We start from the raw sequence: 22,028 nt of genomic DNA, 5'->3' as shown, positions 1-22,028 counted from the left end.
TTTTTTAATCAGCTTAAATGCAATCAGCTGTTTAATGTGGAAATACAAGTGGAATTGTTTATAATTTTCTTTAACAATGTGCAAAACAGGTAGCAAATGCCGATGGATAAAATATTTATATAATATTTGATACAAAAATTTATTAAATCAATAAACAAAAAAGAAATGTAAAGAAAATGTGTATATTCTATCCGAGAGACCATTTAACTCGCGGTAAAAAGTGTTTATGCATGTGGGTTGAGCTTACCCGTGTAGAATATAACTGAGTAGAAATAAAGCATAAACATGGTAAATGTTCGGCCTCACGCAAGGTCAGTTAAAACTATTTGAAAAATAGCGGTTAAGGCGTTTTGCCGGCGTTTTCGCCTAGACCTTGCCCCTTTTGACTACCATTTTTCCGGTCGATGCAGAAGGCCCTCACTAGAATACCATTCACATCAGAACAGTTTAATAGTTGTAGACCCAATAAATATTTTAAAATATTGAAAGTTTTTATCCATATTACATGAAAAAAATATTCCGAATTAATAGTTCCAGTTCCAGAATATCAAGCTCTCATACCTAGAATTTGATGATCCAAACGAATAACGAATCTATGGAATCCTGAACCACCAGCGTACAACAACTATGTGAATATTTATAAATGAAATGGTAGCTTAATAGATTTTAATCAAATATTTAATGGATATGTCATTTGACTTGACGACTGATCCCGACATAGACTACTAAATAATTAGTTGGCACTGGGGTTGCGCTATATCGTTTGTCTGAGCGCTGTTTTGTTGTCATAAGATTTACATGGGACAGCAACAACAAAGTAAGCCAGCTTACTTAAATGCCAGCAAGTTTGGTTAAAGATTTTAGATTAGTTTTGAATGGCGCAATGGACGAATAATTGTCGCAAATTAAAACGCAAATATTTTCTCTCATGGATTTTAAAAACTTAAAACTTAAAAGAAAAATTATTGTTTATAGAAAACGTAAAGCATGGGGGCAAATAAGCAATTATTCTCCAAAGGAAGAAGAGCAATACAACTGGGCATGCGTCTGGAGACATTAGCGCAAGGTTGCATCGAGAGTGCTGAAAGTTTGTTTGAACAGCTAGTATAGCTTGTTCGTTTCGCTACTCTCTTACGCTTTGTAAAGCGAAAATAGCTGTTATGACAACAATCCAGTACTTTATTCCAAAAACCGTTACATAACAACTTTATCTATTTATTTCTATTATAAAAATATTTCGGCTCTACGAAATTATTTGCAGTAATTAGCTTGTTTTCATTAAATATATTCTTAATGGCCGTGTAATTGTCCTTCCAAGTGAAAAGTAGTGCTCAATTATTTGTAACGTTTGTAGAGTATTTTAATTTTTTTTCTCGCAGCATGAAACATAAACATTTTAATTAAAAATTCAGTGTGCTTGCAATTTTAAGTGTGAAATATGTGGCAGGCAACGATCACCACCTTAAACTTGTAGACAAGCTGACGCAGGCCATCGTACTCAGGTATATATGTATGTATGTGTGTATATAGACGGTCCATTGCCACTTGCTAAGGCATTAAATTAAGAGCTTCTGCAGCGCTAGATCTATTATATCAGAATACTTACTATACACCGTAAAATATATTATATATGTAAGTACACATACATATGTATACATATGTATGTATTTGTAGAGGAAGATATGCGCAGATATTTTATTGCCGTCAGCTATAAATTAGTACATCGCTGATTTAGCTGGAGCGCACAACTTCAGAGTCGCATTTATTTTAATTTTAGTGCCGCCCATATACAATTATCGATGTATATGTATATGGATACATATATGATCGATTCGAACCGATCTGCCACGCGCGAAGCTTTAATAAATTTACTTTAATATTATCGTCCCTTTATGTGCAGGATCAAAAGCGTGCTAGATGCTTTTTAAGCACGCTTGGGGCTCATGTTGCTTTCTTTCTTGATTTCCTCTATATTTTTTCCTCCTGCTACTACCGGGTGTTCACACCTATTGATCTGCTACCAACCAGCGACCGAACGTTTGATCGTTTCACGCTCTGGGCTGCTTGCTGCCGTACGCTCGCTGCTTCATCGGTGTATTTATAGCATTGATAAAAGCAATAAATTCGCTATTTTTGCTGCAACATTTCGCTGTGATGCCACTCAAACATACAGACATATAAAGTGGGTGCACGTGAATTTTAATTAGCGAATTTAGTTGTTTTTGTTGCCTTAAGCCTTAAGTGCCCCAAATAGTCAGTAATAAATTGCAACAACAAAATAGCATAAATATTTATTCTGACTACAACAAATAAAGCCTTTATACTTTGTTTGAAATCTGTGTGCTTGTTGAATATTTTGTTGAGTAAACAAATTAATACGCTTTGACGTGTATTGCGCGTGCAAAGGATAAAATTGTTGTTGGAGTTGTTATAGTGTAAGCAGTTCGCAAATCTGGATATCTGATTCCAATATATAGTATATTCATCTAACACGCTCTTGGCGCCAAGAAATTAGCAAAAACACGTTAATTTCGATTGCACTGAAGCTATAATACCCTTCACAAACACAAAAGATCCCATACAAGGATATGATTTGGATCGTTCAGTTCGTATGGTAGCTAGCATATATGCTTAGTGGTTCGATATTGCCGGTTCCAGTAAATCGAGAAACAACAAGAGGAGAAAAGGGCATTGGTAAAATTACAGATCGATATCTCATAAACTGAGGGATTCGCGTATATACAGATAGATGGACATGGCTAAATCGACTCAGCTCGTCATGTTGAGTATTTATATACATACATACATATATATTTTGTAGGGTGTTTAATTTTTCCTCCTGGGTGTTACAAACTTTGTGGTAAACTTAATATACCTTGTACAGGATATAAAAAAGTTATAACGCACAACCCCCTCCATCCCCAATCACCACCATTGCGACTCGTTTGCAATTAGTTGCCGCTCGAGTTCGGTTATTTTTAATAGTGTTAATTCTCTTTCATACACAATCAAATATAATTTTAGTCTAATTGATCATTTGACTTGATCCTCTTGCGGGTGCTTAAAAACAACTCGCCTCGCGACTCGAAAACGCTTAGCAACGGGGTACATAAGTTTCTACTAATATAATATATGTATGGTATGTATGTATTTGTATATACCATATAGTATATATGTGTGCAAGTGTGTGTCGCTCTTAGCAAGTTCGCTAATGAATATAAAGTGAGATATTAATGCATTTACTACCTTGGAAAACAAAAATATTTACATACGTAACGCTCTTGAAAAGACATGTTTACATACATACTATATACGTGTAAATGCGAAGCCGTTACCTGTTACCTGTTGGCCGTTAGCCACTTCAGTTATATCGCTTTGCCGAATGTTAATTAACATCGCCTAGTCGTAAATCGTCGGTAAGTAACGAAATTGTGCAATTTTCGGTGTTGTTTTGGTTGTCAGTATGCTGATTTTATCGTCATCCGCGCTCGAAATTAGAAAGTTCTCGCATGCCATAACAATTAACGTGTACAAGTACATATCTAGGTAAACATCTATATGCATACATATATATTATTATATTTATTTGAGATCAACCAGTGCCAGTTACCTTGTCCCTAAGTCAAAATCCTCTCATTAAGCCTTTCAATTTGTCGGTAAATCTAATGATCAAGTCAAAATACTGTCACAATTTGCAATGGTCATACATTTAGTGGTAAAGTACTACCAGACTGACGTAAAACATTTTGATCACCACAAAAACTCTTGTATGTGCCTCTTTAAGTGAAGTTTTCCAATTTAATATTACAAATTTATGCCACCCGTTGACGTAAATATGAAATAAAATTTCAAACTCGGTAACAGCAGCTACATCAGGATGGCTTTCCCTCAGGTGGCGAATCGTTAGAATTCTTGTTTTCGTCATAAACCTAAGCCACTACAAATATCCTATGAATGCCCGTAGTGGCTTTGGTTATGCTAAAGAAGCGAATATCCAAAACTGACACAATAAATAATTGCAGTTGAATTAGTCATTATGTCTTGAATGTATCCACAATAAGCCAGAAGAGTTCTAGGAATTTTAAATGAGGTTTAAAAAAGGCTCGACAGCATTTTGATATGTTTCGTCGACCTTTATGAAGTCGTACATTGCGTTTTATTTTGGTTGCTTTAGAAATCAAAATTTATTTTTGCATCTACATATATCGAGTGTCTTTTGTCTTTGTATATATAATATTATCCGAAAATTTGAAGTTCATTAAAATTTTGACTATTACTTCGATCATTACTCGTTTTCATCTAATGTAATACTATTTTTTTTGAGTTAAAATAGTTTTAAGCAGAAAAATTTTCCTCACCGCCAGATACCTTTTATTTTTGATATTTTTGAGGAGATTATCTTCGAGACCAAAGAAATCCAAAATTTTTCAAAATGAATTTCCGATTATTAAATTATATTAAAATATGTAAATTTACATTAAATTTATTTATTTATTAAATGTCTCTTCAAAAAAAATTAAGAAAACAAACGAGTTTTTCTGACTTGCAACTGGATATAATCCCTTAAAGCCTACAGATCATGTATGTACATATTAAACATTTTTTTTATGGTATAATTGAATGAACTTTTTTAATGCCTTCCTTAAGTTTTTATAAACATATATTTGTATTGTTCTTTGGTTTCTTATAATTTTGTATCGCATTTTTCGAAAAAAGACTCGTGAGTTTATTGTTAGAATTTGCAATGAAAGTTAATATTATATATATATAATATAATGACAACCGAAAAGGAAATTTCCAAATTATCAGCTGCCTGGTAATTTTTCTAATAAGCGTTATAAGCTTATAGTTTGGCCTGCCAATAACTTTTTGCATCAACTTTGTTGTCGTTTTTTTTTTTTCATTCGTTTTTGACAGGTACTCACTACTGTACTTCACATATCGGAATTTCGCACACACACAACACCCCTTCATATATTCATAAATATTTAGCTTATGCATGTTAGGGGGCTTAGTAAAAAAGCTAGAGCTTAAAACTTTAAAAAAATTAACAATTTGCACACATTTTCGCCGATACTACAGATGTGTGTATGAATGTGTAAACCAACAGGTAGTAGCTATTCAAAAATGCTTTCTACACGAATACGTTTTGCCACCCTCACTCGGTTACACACACAGTCATGTCTCTAGACATAGAGCAGCATGTCTCTATCTACCTTCGCAGCGAGCTTTAAGCTATGCGATCGTTATAGGCCGTTTTGACATATCTACATTGTATATATGTATGTACGCATGTCGCTTTATTCTACTTATGGGCATTTTAAACAAAATTATTTTAAATGTTTGATTACAAGGAATCGTTAACTTCAGTCGATTTTGTGATTTGTGAGCGCTTCGAGATCGATTGCTACGCTACGCGCGCGTGCTTATCGCTACCGTTTCACGCATTAAAATTCGGTTTTTAGCCGAACAATTGAATTGGATTGTATAGAAAAAGTACATAAAACAGCGGGGAAGTTTAACAATTGCTGTAAAGTTAAATAAAATTAAGTAAATTTAACAAAAACACAATCACACTCCTCGGTAATTAGTACGCCCACCTGCGGCAGTGTCACACTGGAGCAGTTTTTTGCCGACCGCTTAGCAAATCAGGCCAATTGTTGTGAACGCTTGCGCAGTTTGTGTGTAGTGCGTGCCGCCGCCCTTGTTTGTTGTATCCTGTCGTGTTGTGCGCGGTGATTTGGGCGCAGGCGCGCGCCTTTTGGGTTCGAAAAACTTAACTTTGACGTTTGTTTGGCGAGACTGCGCTTCCCTGCGCGCGTGTTTTTCGCCAAAATGAAGTTCTTCGACGTTTTTTGCTTCAGACAAAGTGGGTGTTATTAGTTGAAGGGTTTTCAAGACGCTATCTCATATTAATTTCAATACGTCGGCTTGCCTTTCATATGAATCATAATCACTCATTTACGCTGATTTATTTGTTTCTTATTTACATTTTTTACACTTCATTCTGCCATATTAGTCACTTGTGTCGTATTTTCCATATCAGCAGGCATATTAATATTTAATTATTTTTTAATGTAAATGAAATATTGGAGGATTGTCATATTGATTGATGATGGCCATTACGAAATCGAAAGTGAATTATTGCAAGTGTGAGAGTGAGGCTTAGTTATGACGACCTTCGAACAAAATACATTTTAGTACAATATTTCTGTCGGGTCTGCCAATTTATCTTTATCCGTTTTTGGCCATTTTTAGACTATTTACATTTTTTAAATAATTGAAAAGAATATACAGCGCGTTCAAAAATCACCGTTTTCGCTTTCCGAAGTCTAGGTAGCGTTTATTGGGTGTTAATATTGTATTTTAATTATAGAAAATACATTATTTTGTTATAGTTGACGATCTCCCGCGTTGTTTATTACAGCCTGGCATCTTTGATAGCAACTTGCAACTAAACTTTCCGCATATTCCTCCAGGTATGTTGTAATAGCCGAATGAAATCTTTTGTTGGCGTTACTATAAATGTTTTATTGGTCTTTTTCCTTTCTTTAATAAACAACATTCTCTATTGGATTAGCGTCTGGTGACCGTGTTGACCAATCTAAAGTAAAAACGTCCGGTGTGTTTTACGTGAGTACCTGCCGGCGACGGTCAAAACAATGAATTGATAAGCGCCCCAAATAATACGAGCTATTTGCAAGTATTAATTTGGTTACCAGTAGGATTCGAGGCCGACCTAAAACCTCTTCCGTTTTCGGGTACGGAACCCAGTTGCTTGTGCAACTTCTTCTTTTTTTTGAACTGAAAATTCAGTTCTTCCAGCATTTAGGTTTAAACCACAGCCACCACGATACTCCCCAAAGAGCCGAATCCAATGAGCAGATTGAACCGAAGTCCAAGGGCATTATGCTCTCCGTGGTACCAGAGTTGAGTCTCCGGTAAGACTGTGTAGCCGAAGCTACTGCCAGTTGAGCGACCCATTACTCAATGACTGGTGACATTTGTCGCTTGAACTTCAAATGTCTTTTTATTTGAAATCTCATTTAAAGTCTATAATATCAGTTCAAGCTAAGTATTATAGCACTATATCTGACATCATTACTATGCTGATATTTCTAGGCAAGGTAAAATAACAGTCATAGTGCATTTGGCTTTTAGTCGCCTCTTACGACAGGCATGCCTTACCGCGGGTAAATTCTTACCCCTACCCGCAGGGGGAAATCGAAAGTAACAATAGGTTTTCTTGCATCCATTGAGTATAGAGGTTGCTATGTTTCGGATCATTGTCTTCTTGCAGTATCCAATCATGGTCTTTTTTGCCGTAAAGCATTTCAGCTGACTTCAGTAAATCCTTTTTATATAATTTAATTATTCTAATGGCGTTCAGATTTTTGGTGAAACATCTCAAAACTCCAAATCCATGAGCAGAGAAGCATCCATAATCATGAACTTTTTGGCGTTGCTTAACACTCCTTTGAATAAATATTTGTCGTTTTCTTAGCCAAACAAGTCTCAAGGCGTTGAACAATACGTTATTTTTTGAACGCACAAACAAAAACACATATAATTATTTGTATACGATGATGAATGAATGGAGGAGTCATCCTAATATAATTACTAAATATGTATGTGCGAAAATGATTTTGCAGTGTAAATAACATTTTATAAAATAGCCTAGGCAACCTAATGTAATTTGGACACACAATAAATTACGTAAAATAAATCTTTTTCTTCAAAACTCGAATATTTGTACACCGACTTCTTTTATGGAAACTCTTTTTGTTTCTGTAGAATATTAGAGTTTGCTACCGAAGTTAACGTTAATTCTTGTTTTACTATTGGGTCATTCCATGTCAAATCGACAAATAGTTGGACGCCAAAATTTTCCCACGACCGGTACTTTTTACAATTTTGAAAAATTGAAAAATCTTAAATTTTGGTAATTTTCAAAATTTTTTTTTCTTATACCTCTTAGTGTCCTCTATGAACGCACCAGCGTTTTTTCATAAAATACAATAGTTTCTGAAATATTGAATAAATAAACTCATAAAATCGGAAAAACAGTGAAAATCCTTTGGTAGAACTTCGTTTTATGATGAGACAAAACTCTCTGCCAAAATTCATCCAAATCGGTGGGGGTCGCGTCCAACTATTTGTCGATTTTACATGGAATGACCCTATTCATTTCATCACAGTCCATTTGTTTTTTTTTTTTTGTACATTTTGTTTTATTAAAATTATTTTTTTTATAATATAATAAATTATCTTGAAATTAAGTGAACACAGCTTAATTAATTTATAATAAATAGTCACTATACCGAGACGCAACATGTTGCATAGTGGCGCTCATATTAGGCCTTGTTGGCACACAGCAAATTATAACTTGATATTAAATAAAATAAGAGAGCAATTTATTTAAAAAGAGAGCAAGCACAAAATAATTAAAATAAGATAAAAAAATATTATGAACAGAATAAGTCATCTATCGCTTTTAATGACCCACATTTGGTTACACAGTTGCATCTTCAACACTCCCCACACATTTTTTAATAGATCCGTCTGTGTGCTTGTGTGACAATTTGTCGCGTCGTTGCTTAAATTAAAAATCCACTAAAAATATCACATGGATTGTCGCCTGCCACCACTTTTCTTTTAGTATGTAATTTAGCATGCGCTGTGCCAAATCTCTCGTGTCAGCAGTCGTTGGCGCCTGTCGCCCACCTGCACCCACAATTTTACCACCAACAAAAATGCAGCGAGCAACAAAAGCAACATGCATTTCTTACTACTAGTGCCAAGAATTGCTTGTTAAAAATTTTATAGCGGTTTTCTTTACCCTCACTATGCTATTCTTCAGCATTCCATGTGAGAAGTGCATGTACCTTTGGTTTTGATAAAAAATTAAACGCGCAAATTTGCATTCGTAAAAATATGGACATTGGTTTTGATTTCAAAATGTTCCCAATTTTACAATTTAGCTGCCATATTAACTGAACGATCGGAATAAGGTGCTTGCGTGAAAAAAGTTTTTATGTGACAAGGTATCTTCACGAAATTTAACACGCATTAATGCTTGACTATAAATTATAGTGGCCCGGCCTCAACAATTTGTTTTGGAGATTGCACCGTTGCCTTAAGCATTAATCCGTGCCAAATTTCGTGAAAATACCTTGTCAATACAAAGGCTTGAGTTTGATCGATCAGTTTGTATGACAGCTAAACCCTATAGTGGCCCGATATTGGTTGAGAATATAATAAACCATCTTCTTCATATACTACAAAACCACGTCTTAACCCTTATAAGGTTTAGGTTTTTAGGTTTAGGTTAGCGGGTCGATCCTAAGAAGGATCACACTTGGACAGCTTAAACGCCGGTCCGTTGTGGTACCCAAAACTCCTATGAGCAGGATCAATAGACCCTTACATGTCGACAAAGCGCTTTGTGCCTATGACAAACTTGTTGAGATGGCCAATATCTGTTTCGGCCAGATCTTCTGGACCGCCAAAAGTATGATTGCCGAGATGTTTCAATCTCAACCTAGCAAAAGCCGGACAATGGAGGAGAAAGTGCCGGGATATTTCCACTTCACCCTCCTCCATACAGCTTTGACAACTGCCATCGGGTAGTATTCTAAGCCGCACCGCATGAGTTCCCATTGGACAGTGCCCAGTGAGAACTCCTACCATGGCGGCGAGGTGAACTTTGTTCAAGGCGAGAAGATCCCCCGACCTCCTGCGCTCCACTCTCGACCAGAAGGATCACGCAGTCGCGCAGGAGCTGGTCGCCGACCAGCGTCTGCTGAGCTCCTGCGAGGTCCATTGGTCCAGAGCGAGAATGCAAGACGTTAGTGGAGAACCAACTCGATCCCATTCCGATGTGAGCGGGGCAAGGGTACCCCCCCTGGCCAGCTCATCGGCCTTGTAATTCCCAGCGATTCCGCTGTGACCAGGCACCCAAACGAGCCTGATATTGAAGTAGCCTGATGCTAATTCTAGCGAGGACAGACACTCCTTGACTAGCTTTGAATGCACGGTTCGCGCACTCAGGGCTTGTATTGCCGCTCTGCTGTCGGAGTGAATGCTGACCTCTCTAAACGAAGCTACACTACGTAACAGTTCTTCTACCGCCACCTTGATCGCGGCCACTTCCGCCTGAAAAACGCTACACTGGTCCGGTAGCCTGAAGCAAAGATTGACGGATCTCCCTCGTCGGGATATGAGCAGAGAAAAAGCCGCCTCGAGAGGCCTCCGTGACGCAGTGATCCAAATTTTCAGGAATGCAGGTGAAGGAGGAGAGAATTGCGGCGTGCCCTTGTTCGGACCTCTTCACAAGCCCAGCTTCTCTGAGCCTAATAGCACACCTCGCAGCAATGCACCTGCCGGCAATGTCCACGGGTGCTATATTTAATATAGCGTTGAGAGCTATCGTTGGTGTTGTTCGCAGTGCACCGGAGATTCCGATGAGCGCCGCTCTTTGAACTCGCTCAAGCTTTTTAGCCAGGGTAGTCTTTTTGAGCGCCTTCCACCAGACGAACACACTATAGAACAGTATTGGCTTGACTACGGTTTCGTAGAGCCAGAACACCACCTTTGGTGAGAGTCCCCACCTTTTCCCTATAGCTCCCCTGATGCCTTCTTGACTCTCTCCTCGATGTTCGGCCTCCAAGAAAGCTTTCTATCCAGGATGAGCCCTAGGTATTTCACCTTATCAACAGGTTGACGACGTGAACCCCCGAAGGAGGGGAGAGGCACATTTGGGATCTTATACCTCTTAGTGTATAAAACCATTTCGGTTTTACTTGGGTTGACGGCTAGGCCGCTTCTGTTTGCCCAGTTGGATACCACGTTTAGGTACCCTTCGGTGAGCTCATAGACGGTATTCAGGAATTTACCTTTAACCATAAGAACCACATCATCAGCATAGGCAATCACTCGACAGCCTTGCTCCTCGAGTTCTATAAGTAGGTCGTTTACAACCAAGATCCAGAGCAGAGGGGAGAGTACTCCTCCTTGCGGAGTTCCCCTATTTACCTTTCTGGTTGACTTAGCACTACCCCACTCCGCTACGACAGTTCTGTCGCAGAGAAGACTGAAAATGAGGTGTTTGAGGTTTGATTCCACTTCAAACTTTTCGAGGGCTCTGACCACTGCCTCTGGCCGAACGTTATTGAAGGCCCCCTCGATGTCGAGAAAGGTGCCCACTGCAAATTCCTTTTGCAAAAGCGCTGTCTCCAGCCATGACACTACATCGTGCAAGGCAGTGTCGACCGACCTGCCCTTGATGTAGGCATGCTGCGCTCGTAACAGTTTACCCCTCGGTATTCTGCACCTGATGTACAGATCCATAAGTCTCTCCAGCGTTTTTAACAAAAACGAGGATAGGCTGATGGGTCTGAAATCTTTTGCACCGACATGAGAGCTTTTACCGGCCGAATGCAACCTTAACCTGTCTCCAGGCCTTCGGGACATGGCCCAATCTAACACAGTTCGCGTAGATAGGGGCCAGCCAGCTGCATGACACCTTAACCGTTCTCTGTAGTTGCGCCGGTATGATGCCATCAGGACCCGGGGACTTGAAGGGCTTAAAAGATTTCAGTGCCCAGGTAAGATGACGCTCATTCAGAAGGTCCAAGAAGGCTGTACAGCCTTCCTGAAGCTCCCCCAGTGGCATTTCTTCAGCAAAGCGATTTCGTGGAAAATGAGCATCTAGGAGTAACTTCAGCGACTCCATGCTACTCGTAGTCCACCCGCTATCTGCATTTCTTAGATACCCCACAGGAGTAGGATTTTTCGCAAGAATGCGTCTAAACCTTGAGGACTCGTGACAGCCCTCTACACTGTCGCAGAAGGCTTTCCACGAAGCCCTCTTCGCTTTCTTCAAGTCGGACTTGTAAATGGCCAATCCGGCCTTGTACAACGCCCAGTCGTCGCTAGAGCCACTTTTACGGGCTTTATTGAAGAGTCGTCTACTCGAAGATCTGATCTCCGTTAGCTCCGAAGTCCACCAAGGGGGTTTCCCTCTACTTTTCTGAGTTTTCAGAGGACAGGAGCTTTCAAGAGCAGATCTGCTAACAGAGCTGAAAACCTCGACGAGCTCCTCAATCGCGTCCGCAGATAGGATCGAATCCCTGTCAGGCGCGGTTGGGAGAGCTGATCGAAGCTTCCTGCAATACAGGACCCAATTGGTATTCCTGAAGTTTCTATAGGTTCTATGCTTCGGGCGCGAGGCGTCCAAGCTAAACCCAATATATTTATGATCAGAAAAGGAGTGGTCGTCTAGAACTCTCCATTTCGAGATCAAGGGAGCAATTTCCCTAGAGGCTACCGTGACATCAAGGACTTCCGTCCTGCTAGCTGTCACAAAAGTAGGGCAGTTTCCCCTATTACAGATAAAAAGGTCAACATCACAATAAAATCAAAAAGTGACTCACCTCTTGCGTTTGTGTCCGAGCTCCCCCAGACGGTGTGCCTTGAGTTGGCATCCGAGCCTATAATAACCGCGGCTCCTTTGCGTCTGGCCTCTGCCAGAGCCATCCTCAGCAAGTTCGGAGGTGGTTCCACCTCGTCGTCGTGCGGCATGGAGGCTAAGACAAGCCAGATTTCCCTAGCACTGTCCTCCAGCCTAGCGGTGACGACGTCCTCGTTGCTAAAATTAGGTAAAAGAAAAACGTTAAGTTCATTTCTGACCAACAGGCAGGCTCTGGTTCTACCTGTGCTGCTTGCCGCCAGGAGCTTATGGCTATTTGTCCTTAGTCCAGATATCCCATAGCTACTCAGCCACGGTTCCTGGATAAGGACAACGTCGGCTTCGTCCCTTCCTAGACGAAGCACTAAATCGGCGGAGGCCGCCTTTGAGTGCTGGAGGTTAATTTGGAGGATCTTCATCCTCCAAACTCCTCTCCAGCAGTGCGAGTTCCGCACCATCGTCCATATCGTCGACGCCAGCCTCCTCGAACAGATGCTCGAGACTGAAGACGGATCCGCCATCACTTGACGATCCGCCCCCCGTGCTCACCGCGTCCGAGAGGACAGGGTCGACGTCCATTTTCGAGAGGGGAACCTTCCCACTCTCTTCCACCCCCGCAGGAGGCAGCGGGCCATCCGCCCTGGCTTCTGTTGGGAGCGTCTTGAGAACGACTCTCTCGAAGCCATAGCTTATGGCCCCCTTTGTGACACTGAGAGGAGCGAGGGACTCCTTGTTCAGGAGTATCAGCGCTTGCCGATATGGTGCCTCGGTCCTCTCCAGCCTGATCACCCTCCAGTCTTGGGTGGGGAGAGATGGGTTGCAGTACCGCAACATCTCTTCAATTTCGGCCGGGGTGGAAGGTTCGGCCGGAAGCCAGACCCGAGCCCGAGGCCGCATCGGGAGATCCGATTTGGCCACCGCCTCGAGCCTTGCTCCTTTCCACACCTCCCCTTGGCTACCGCCTCCTTGTAAAGGAGAGCCGACCGCTCGTCGGCACACCTAATGAGTTTGTGAAGGCCGAGGTTCCACCCAGCGCTTTCACATCTAGGGGGTGGTCCAGGGCTTCCCCTGACCACCTTCATGAAAACAGCGGAGATAGCAGCCGCTACCCGCTTCCACTCGTCATGGGAGATGGCTCCATCTCCTCTGCTTCCGTCGTACACCCCAAGCTCCACTGAGCTTGCGAGTTTAGCGATTTCGCTAAACATAGGTGCGGGTCCGACCCGAGGCTTTTTGCCGAGGGAGGATTCCCCCTCCTGCGATCTTTGCCGCTTTATTGAGGTTTGGGGCCCGCTCGGCCCCACTTTACCGTCGCCCACGTCGCTCAGCACCTTTTTGGCCCACTCCAGTGTGCTAGCATGCTGGTCAGATTTCTGGTCAGCCTGCTTGCCACCGTAGCGCTCCAAAATCTTGGCAGCCAGTCGACGATCAGACTTCAGATTTTTAGCTGCAGTCACTCGCTTCCCCGCCGGGCCCCTAGCGCTCGCCGAGGACCCCGTGACGCCCATGAACTTAGCAGAGGTTCCTCTGCTAGTGCTGGCGATTCCGCCTCGCACTTCCGCCCTGCCCCGGGTTGCTGTCGGCAGACTCCTGCCGACTCCCCCTACCTTACCGCCCCCCGTGACGGTAAGCCAGGCACCCCCTGAATTACCTTTCTCACCTTTAGCCGGGGACGATTTCGTCCCCTTCGGTGAGAGTGTCCCCCCCAGGGAACCGTCCACTACAGCGGAGGTCGGTTTCGACCCGCTTCCTCCCTCGTCCTTAGTGTTTATGTTTGTATTTCTCTTTATTTTGTTTTGTTGGGTCCCCACTCAGAGCCGCTATCCGTCTCCCGGAAAGGTAGTCGCCTTTTATGGTCCCAAGGTTGTCTCAGTTACGAGGCCAAGGCGAGGGTTGACGCACGCCCTTATGGGGCAATGCGTTCAGAGCCGACCAGCGCAAAGAATCATCTCAACAAACACCTACCACACCAACTTAATGATGACGGGAGGGGAACGTACTCCGAGGCCTGCCATGGTTTTAACGGGACGGAGGCGACCTTGGCATTAGCCCATCAGCCATTTCAGCAGGGTATCACCCCTGCATACTCAGGTGACAGAATACCAAGACCACCAGCCCAGGGTTCAACCGAATCCATCTAGTTGTCAAAGCTATGTCCAGGTCAAGCAAAGGTCAGATCAGGAGTTTCAAGGCCGTAAAGGCCGCAGGTCATTTGGCGTTACCCAGGATGCACCACGCGGAGGCGAACCTGCTCTACATCCCACCCTTATAAGGTTAAACCAGTATAGATTCGAAGAGAAAATACTTAATTTTGACAATTTATTACTGGATTAAGAAAAAAGGAATCAAATTTAATTCTATCATTCCTTATTAAACATGTATTTTAAAATATAAACCAATACATATTTACATTGACATTTTATTATAAAATGCTGATTACTGGATCAATTTTCAGAATCACATTTTTCAAGACGGCTCCTCTAAGCAGTGAATGATATTTGTTGGACGATAAACTGTATTTGACCAAATTTGATTATAGACTGATTTACCCACTGAAGCATTGAGCCTCTCTACCGCTTCCCGCTTCTTAGCATTCTTTTGAAACATGATACCTCGTCTCTGGTGTGATTTGTATCCTCTGTAATAACAAGAACTTTGAGAGTTGCATGTAGAACCAAATTTGACTTTCGCTTAAGATTTTCATATTTAATTTCTTTTTCAACCAACTAAAGACTAAATTTCAAAACTCTTTTTAAACTCTCGCAACATGTTGCTACAGAGTATAATAGTTTTGCTCACATAACGATTGTTTCTTTACTAAAAGCGCGATAAATCAAGTACTAAACACGCCAAAGACATATTATATTTTATCTCTAGGATGGCATGAGATGACTTTGTAGGAATCACGGTCCAAATTAGACAGTGGGCGTGGTACCGCCAACTTTTAGGTGATAACCTATATCTTGCGATCTGCTTAACCGATTTCAACCAAGTTCGCTACATAATATTCTTCTCATATTTCTATGTTATAGTGGGCAAAATCGTATTAAAACCACGCCTATTTCCCATAAAACACCATTTTAAATTCCATCTGGTTCTTTTACTTTTCACTATGCAAATCAAGCAACAATGATTGTATCCTGGTAAAACTTTGCGTGAATAATGCGTTTAAAGTATGCGACCTTGTGACCAAAATTGTCTAAATCGAACCAAAACTGTTCAAGCCCCTAGGTACTGAATATGTGGACCCCAGTGCCTATAGTTGACTTTTTACCGAAAATATCGGTTAACGTAGAACAAGGCGGCAAGATCCACAAAGAAACGAGTATACCATTTGACTTTGCGAGAGTATAAAATGTTCGGTCTTCATCGAACTTAGCCCTTCCTTACTTGTTCTTATAATAATTTTTAACTGCTTCATTATCTGTCAAATTAACACTTTTTAAGGTTCGCAACATCAATCAAACTTCAACTGAAATTAGTTGTAGTTCGTAATACAAAAAAAAGTTTGGTTGATTTGAAGTTTAAGTGCTTTAGCTTTAATTCAACTGAGTGGAGTTGAAAACAGTAATAGGGGTATCGATATAGTGAAGTTGACAGACGGCATCCCATTAAATGTTATTTTTAATATAAAGGAAATACGGTTGTTAGCGGACTCTGGATCCTTGTTATAGTTGCAGGCAAGTTACGAAATTGTGTTTCGAAGGAACCTAATTAATATTTTTTTTCCCAGCAACTACTATCTCAATTTTTGATGGTATCTGTGGACTTATAGTTTCCAAAAAAATATAACAATGGCTTTAATTAGTAAGCATTATTCTTCCTAGACATATTTTCAGAAGTATTATGTATTCTTTTTAAGGTGATCTACACTCTTATTAAATCTGCTTTTTATCTAGCTTTTGACTTTTGCCACTTTTGGGGATTCCCGCGACTTGAAGCCAGAATATAGTGCTCGGAGCCTCTATTGTTCTGCATTCCAATTCAATTACATATATATTTCATTGATCGTTGTATATGTTCTGCCGTTTTGGGTCTTTGTTTTGATTTTATATTGAAGCGTGTCAAAATGAAATCGAATACTACACGTTAATGAACGTCATTCATCGGAGGCATAGAAAAATGTTAAGCAAACAAAAAAAAAAAAAACAGTGGTCGTTTGGGAAGGCGTGTGGAGAGGCGATTTCGTAAAGCATCTGTGTGGGTCTAATAACAGCCGTTATTTAGCTGTTAAATGTAAACGCTTTTGAAAAATATGCATTCAAGCATACTTCTTTTATGACAAAGTGCTGACGGAGAATTTGTCTAAATTTACGCCCATAAATTTGTTTACATATACATATGTACATACGTGGCTGTATGTACCTATGTATTGCCATATTAAGTATTTACAAATTTTAATTGGTTGTACGTAAAGAACAAACGCAAGGTTTAATTGACAGATAGCGCTTTTATCGTTCCTTAAAGTCCTGGAGACGGTTTTAAATACAGTAACAGATGGGCTGAAAAGTTCGTATCGTTCAAAAAAAAGTACTTTTTGGTAAAATTGAATTTTATAATTCAAAGCTATAGACGGCTAGGCCGATTATAACAATCTTCCAATTTTTCGATACCATTTGGGTCAAACTATTTTCCTTTTACTTCAAAGTAGACCTCATTCTCGAATATAATCTCTTCTTTGTAGCTAAATTTCTTATTTGTTAGCCTTCTCTTAAGAATTGAGGACAAGAAGATGTCACTGTAGCAAAAATCTGAAAGAAGATCAGATTTGAAATAATTTGTACATAATTTTCATTGATTTGTGACACGGTGGTTAGATCAAAAGCGAGCTCCGCCAGCAATCAATTTGCACAAATCTTTTACATAAGACCCGACTGCCGTGGGAACGGTTGTCCACTGCTTTCGTCGTCTTTGGTGCTCATAAGGACCGTACGAAACTTAGCCAACCACTTACGGATCATCAATCCAGTTTTTGATATTAGCGGCATTTTTCCCCCTAAAAATCGTGTTTAGTTAAAACACGATATCATTTTTATATATTTGTTTTCAAAATATCGAAACTTCAAAGTATAAACACTTACTTCGCTGAAATTGTTATACTTGTATCTAAGGAATCAATTATCTATCAGCTGCGATATTTATTCACGTAAACGTTAAAGAAACACCTGCCTGCTTAATATATTGATGCCTGGTCATCTAACCATGGTTTTTCGATTCAAGATCTGAGTAAATTTTTACATCATTGCGAACGCTTCCGGTTTAATTAGAACTTGAAGGAACAAAAAATTTGGAGCTTGCTATCGAATGGACGTGTACATAACACACCCGTAGCCGTAGTTTCATGTTGAATGAGCTATTGATAGCCGCATCAATATTGTGTTGCACTAAATATTTCATTACTTAGCAACAACTTTCGCACATCCAAATCCCTTCTTTTTTCAGATTGTTCTTGAAGATATCGCTACAACTACAACGATTAGTTTGCCGATTTTGGCAATTTGTTATTATTTCGAGTAAAGAAAAAGCAAACAAAAACCATACCAAGAATCGCAGCGGAAACATATTTATTTTTGCTCACACTCCGCTTATTTTGCAATAATTTTACCTTGACGCGTTGCTTGGTTTGCGGTAAACGCGCTGGTAGTCAGACGTCATTTTGAATGGCGAACGCGTCAACAGCATTCAGTTTTATGACCGCGCACTTGAAGGTTTCTTTTTTGCGGTTTGCATGAAGAAAAAAATGTTTTTATTTTATCTTTTCTCTTTTCATTTGTTTTAAATTTTTTATTTTTTTATTTATTTTTCAATACATTCATCAACAGTTTTTGCTTATTTTCTGCGGTTTCTATGTTGTTTGCATAGTTGAGAAAAACAGTATACATATTTCTTTTAAAATCGTCCCACTGTATCTATAATATTGTGCGAATTTTCGCATAGTAAAACAATGAAGCTTTGATTTGTGTGATAGAAATAATATAATATAATTTACAGTGAAAATGTGTTGTCACGCAGAGATCGGAAACGCCGGTATTTACCGAGTTTTCATGTGGAGATGAGTGGAATGTATGGTATACACCGCAGTGAAATGAACTAGTTACTCACCACCGTCATCTTTTCGCCACTTTTTTTTTACTAGCTATGGTTGAGTTCAGCAAACTATGCAAGACATTTACATGTCAAAGCAGCATGGAAGATGGTAAGCTGAAATCAATTAAAAGGAGTATGTGGTTGCCTCATTGAAGTGGTATAACAGCTTGCTATTTTATAAAAAAAATTATTATACTTTTCTATTAAGAATATACCAGTTGTTATTTTGATTCGCCACTATCCAATTGGTATATATCTCATGTTTAACCAGTTTTCCGACAGCTATTTTGCATACAAGCAACATTTTCGATTCTCCTATGAGATATCTACTGTTCGACTTTCGTAAAAATATATCAATTTCATAAAGGTTTAAATTACAAAGCGCTTTTAAGGGGGAGCTATAGAATATTTTTTTTTGCAATTTCCGGATATTATTTTCCACTTGTTTTGTTTTTCACCAAATTCAATGAATTAAAGTACTAATTGCTTGAGCATCCACCGTATTCACCGGATTTGGTTCCCTGCGACTACTACCTTTTCAGAAACCTAAATCAATTCCTTCGTGGAAAGCGTTTTTCGTCGAATTAAAAAGCTATTACAGCCGTAGACGGGTATTTTCCAGAGCTTCCGGAAAGTCATTATAGTGATAGCATAAAATTATTGGATGATCATTGGAATAAGTGTTTTGAAGTTAAGTGAGATTATATTGAATAAATAAAAATATATTTCGTAGTATTTTTTTCATTTCGAGCGCATAAACTTTTCAACCAACCTGTACGTATATTATTCTTTTACAATTATTCTGATATCCATATTGGTTTTATCTGGATTTTTCAAATATTGGTGTATCGATTCGGATATATATATATCGAAACTTTTTATGGTATTATACAGATATTTTTTTATGACGTTGCTGATATAAGAATATTTGATTTATTTTATTTTATTTTACGAGTTTATCGTAAATTCGTAATATATATGTACGTATTTGCGTAGATTTCGAATCAGTCTTATTATTAAAATGACAATAACTAAATTTTCTAACAAAACCAATATGTTAATGTTGAAATACAATGAAAAATATTTTACATAAATGCAAGTAAGATCAATTTGTCTCCTACATTGTTGACTATAATCCAGCAGTTGGATCGTATGTACGTTATCATGGTTATCCAATCAAAAGAGGTAACGACTACTAAATTCTTCTATATTTTCTTCAACAGTGGGCATTTATAGGTCTCGATGGATGACGTCATTTCTAACATAAAAAGGTGCACTATAATGCGAAGAACTTTATTATGCTTGAATAACTTTTAAATTTGATTCAACTAAGCCGCCCAAGATTGAATTCCATACGACCAGTAGTATGACTAATACTACATATGAGTAGCTTGTTCTTTAGACTGAGGCGGGATCTTTATCTTAGGAGCCAGTACAGCTGTTATACCCTTACCCTGAGCTGGGTTCTCTTAATTTTCACGTGGTCTCTGGTCTTGGAGAGCCACGGTCCATGAAGCTTTGTAAAGCCAAACTGGTGATCCGGAATGGGTTGTTTCTCTTCCAGCAGAGGCCAATTACCATTAGATTAATCGATCAGATGCTCAGGTTTACCAAGCTAAGCTAGGAAATATCAGTATCTGAGCATCAAAATATCTCTAGTTGAACTGAATGAATTTGTTGTCATTTAATATTCAGTTTTTTTTTATAAAGTTTGTCAAACAAATGTCATGCTGTGAACTATATTAACACACAAGTTATTTTTAATGATACAACTTTATCGTAATTTACAAAGTAATTTTGACCAACTTTATGTTCATATTGGGTGTATGCATTATTTCGTGCGGTTTTCTAAGAGAGGGCTCTACTAGTATTATTTCGCGTCGTGTTTATCTGTGGCTATATTCATTTCAAAGGTACTGTCATTTCGCGTCGTTTTCAGTAGATGTCATATGTTTTAGCGTGAACAACAATTTGTTACATTCATTTAAAAATGTCGAAATTTGTACCAGATAAAGTGTTTTTGCAGGGAGTTCTTCTTCATTACTTTAACATGAAGAAAAGTGCTACCGAAAGCCATCGTAATTTACTGGACTTTTATGGTAACCATGCTTTAGCCGAACGAACGTGCCAAAGGTGGTTTGCTCGGTTTAAAAGTGGCAATTTCGACTTAGACGACGGAGAACGACCCGGACAGCCAAAAAAATTCAAGCAACCGTTTCCAGACGATTAAAATCATTAGGATTCATCCAGAAGCTTGGAAATTGGGTGCCTTATGAATTAAAGCCAAGAGACGTCGAACGTCGATTCTGCATGTCGGAAATGTTGTTTCAACACCACCAAAAAAAAAAGGCATTTTCGCATCGGATTGTCACTGGCGATGAAAAATGGATTCATTATGATAACCCAAAACGCAAGAGTTCGTATGTGAAGCCCGGCCAACTGCCAGAAAGATGGGCAAACATCGCAGCTTCCGATGGGCAATACTTTGAACAATAAATTTGTAACAAATTTTTCACAATAAAGTTTTAATTTTCGAAAAAAACCGCACAAATTAATGCATACACCCAATACATACAAACATGTTTAGGCTTCCTCTAAAATTTGCTTAGAACGAAGAGAGTATGTCTTTATTTTCTAAAATCTTCTGCGAACAACAACGTCGGTATGTGTTTGCACATTCCACGTATGTTTCTCATCCCCTCCATTCATCAACACGCAATATTTTTTGTGGTTTAGAAATTCCGATGAGGCATACGAAAATATCCAACATTTGCGGAAGTATGCAAGCTCGTGTATTGAACATACAAGGTGCGTTCCAAAGTAAACAGTAAAAAAGTAACAAAGTAAACTCTAGTGGTGCCATCTATATGTCGACTAGTGCGTTAGAATCTGTTATCCTATATCGACTTTCAGTAAAAATTTCATGACATTTTATCTATTGGAAGTGAAGTTATTGAGTTTTAAGTGTCAGTATGTTTTTGCCATCGGTGCGAAAATGAGCTTCGAGCCAACAATGTTTTAAAATTGGTTAAACTTTTACCGAAATGTTTCATTTCATAAAACAAGTTCATGGCCAATACAAGATTGTGACTGGTGACGAAACGTGGTGTTTTCAATATGATCCCAAAACGAAACGCCAGAGTGCTGAATGGAAGGCGCCGGACGAGTTATCGGGGAACCGAACTTCTATAAGGAAAGTTCACAGATCACAATTATTGATTAACTTTTATTTTATTACCTGAACCCATAATAATTTTTATGTTTAAAAAGTAATGCTGTATCTTAATAATTAATACCTTGGGTATATTTTAGCAATAATTGAACGAGTATGTTATTTCAAGGGAAATAATTGTACAAGTTTTTCGATAACCTGAGAAACATAGAAACATAAAATCGTTTGTTTTAGTGCTATATTCATCATATAATCCTGAAAAAAAATTTTAAAATGGATACAGTTTAAATTTGTATGTCA

The 22,028-nt window shown here is 39.1% G+C and overlaps 1 protein-coding gene across 9 annotated transcripts in view; it reads left to right on the top strand.

Annotated features, from left to right (window-relative positions):
- The window catches only part of LOC106623874 (E3 ubiquitin-protein ligase RNF181 homolog), an 84,396-nt gene that overhangs the window by 38,211 nt on the left and 24,157 nt on the right, over window positions 1-22,028 (top strand). Inside the window, exon 1 of one of the 9 annotated variants that reach the window (XM_014244189.3) lies at window positions 5,793-5,869. The exons of 7 other annotated variants lie outside the window; for them this stretch is intronic. In XM_014244189.3, coding sequence (XP_014099664.1) covers window positions 5,836-5,869 — 34 coding nt within the window. In that variant the 5' untranslated portion in view covers window positions 5,793-5,835. Of the gene's footprint in view, window positions 1-5,792; window positions 5,870-16,248; window positions 16,277-22,028 lie in introns of those variants that run through there. One more of the 9 variants, XM_036357885.2, reaches the window with a different exon arrangement.

The sequence above is a fragment of the Bactrocera oleae genome, chromosome 2, assembly GCF_042242935.1.
Source record: "Bactrocera oleae isolate idBacOlea1 chromosome 2, idBacOlea1, whole genome shotgun sequence".
Lineage (NCBI taxonomy): Eukaryota > Metazoa > Arthropoda > Insecta > Diptera > Tephritidae > Bactrocera > Bactrocera oleae.
This window is presented reverse-complemented; position numbering and strand designations above follow the sequence as displayed.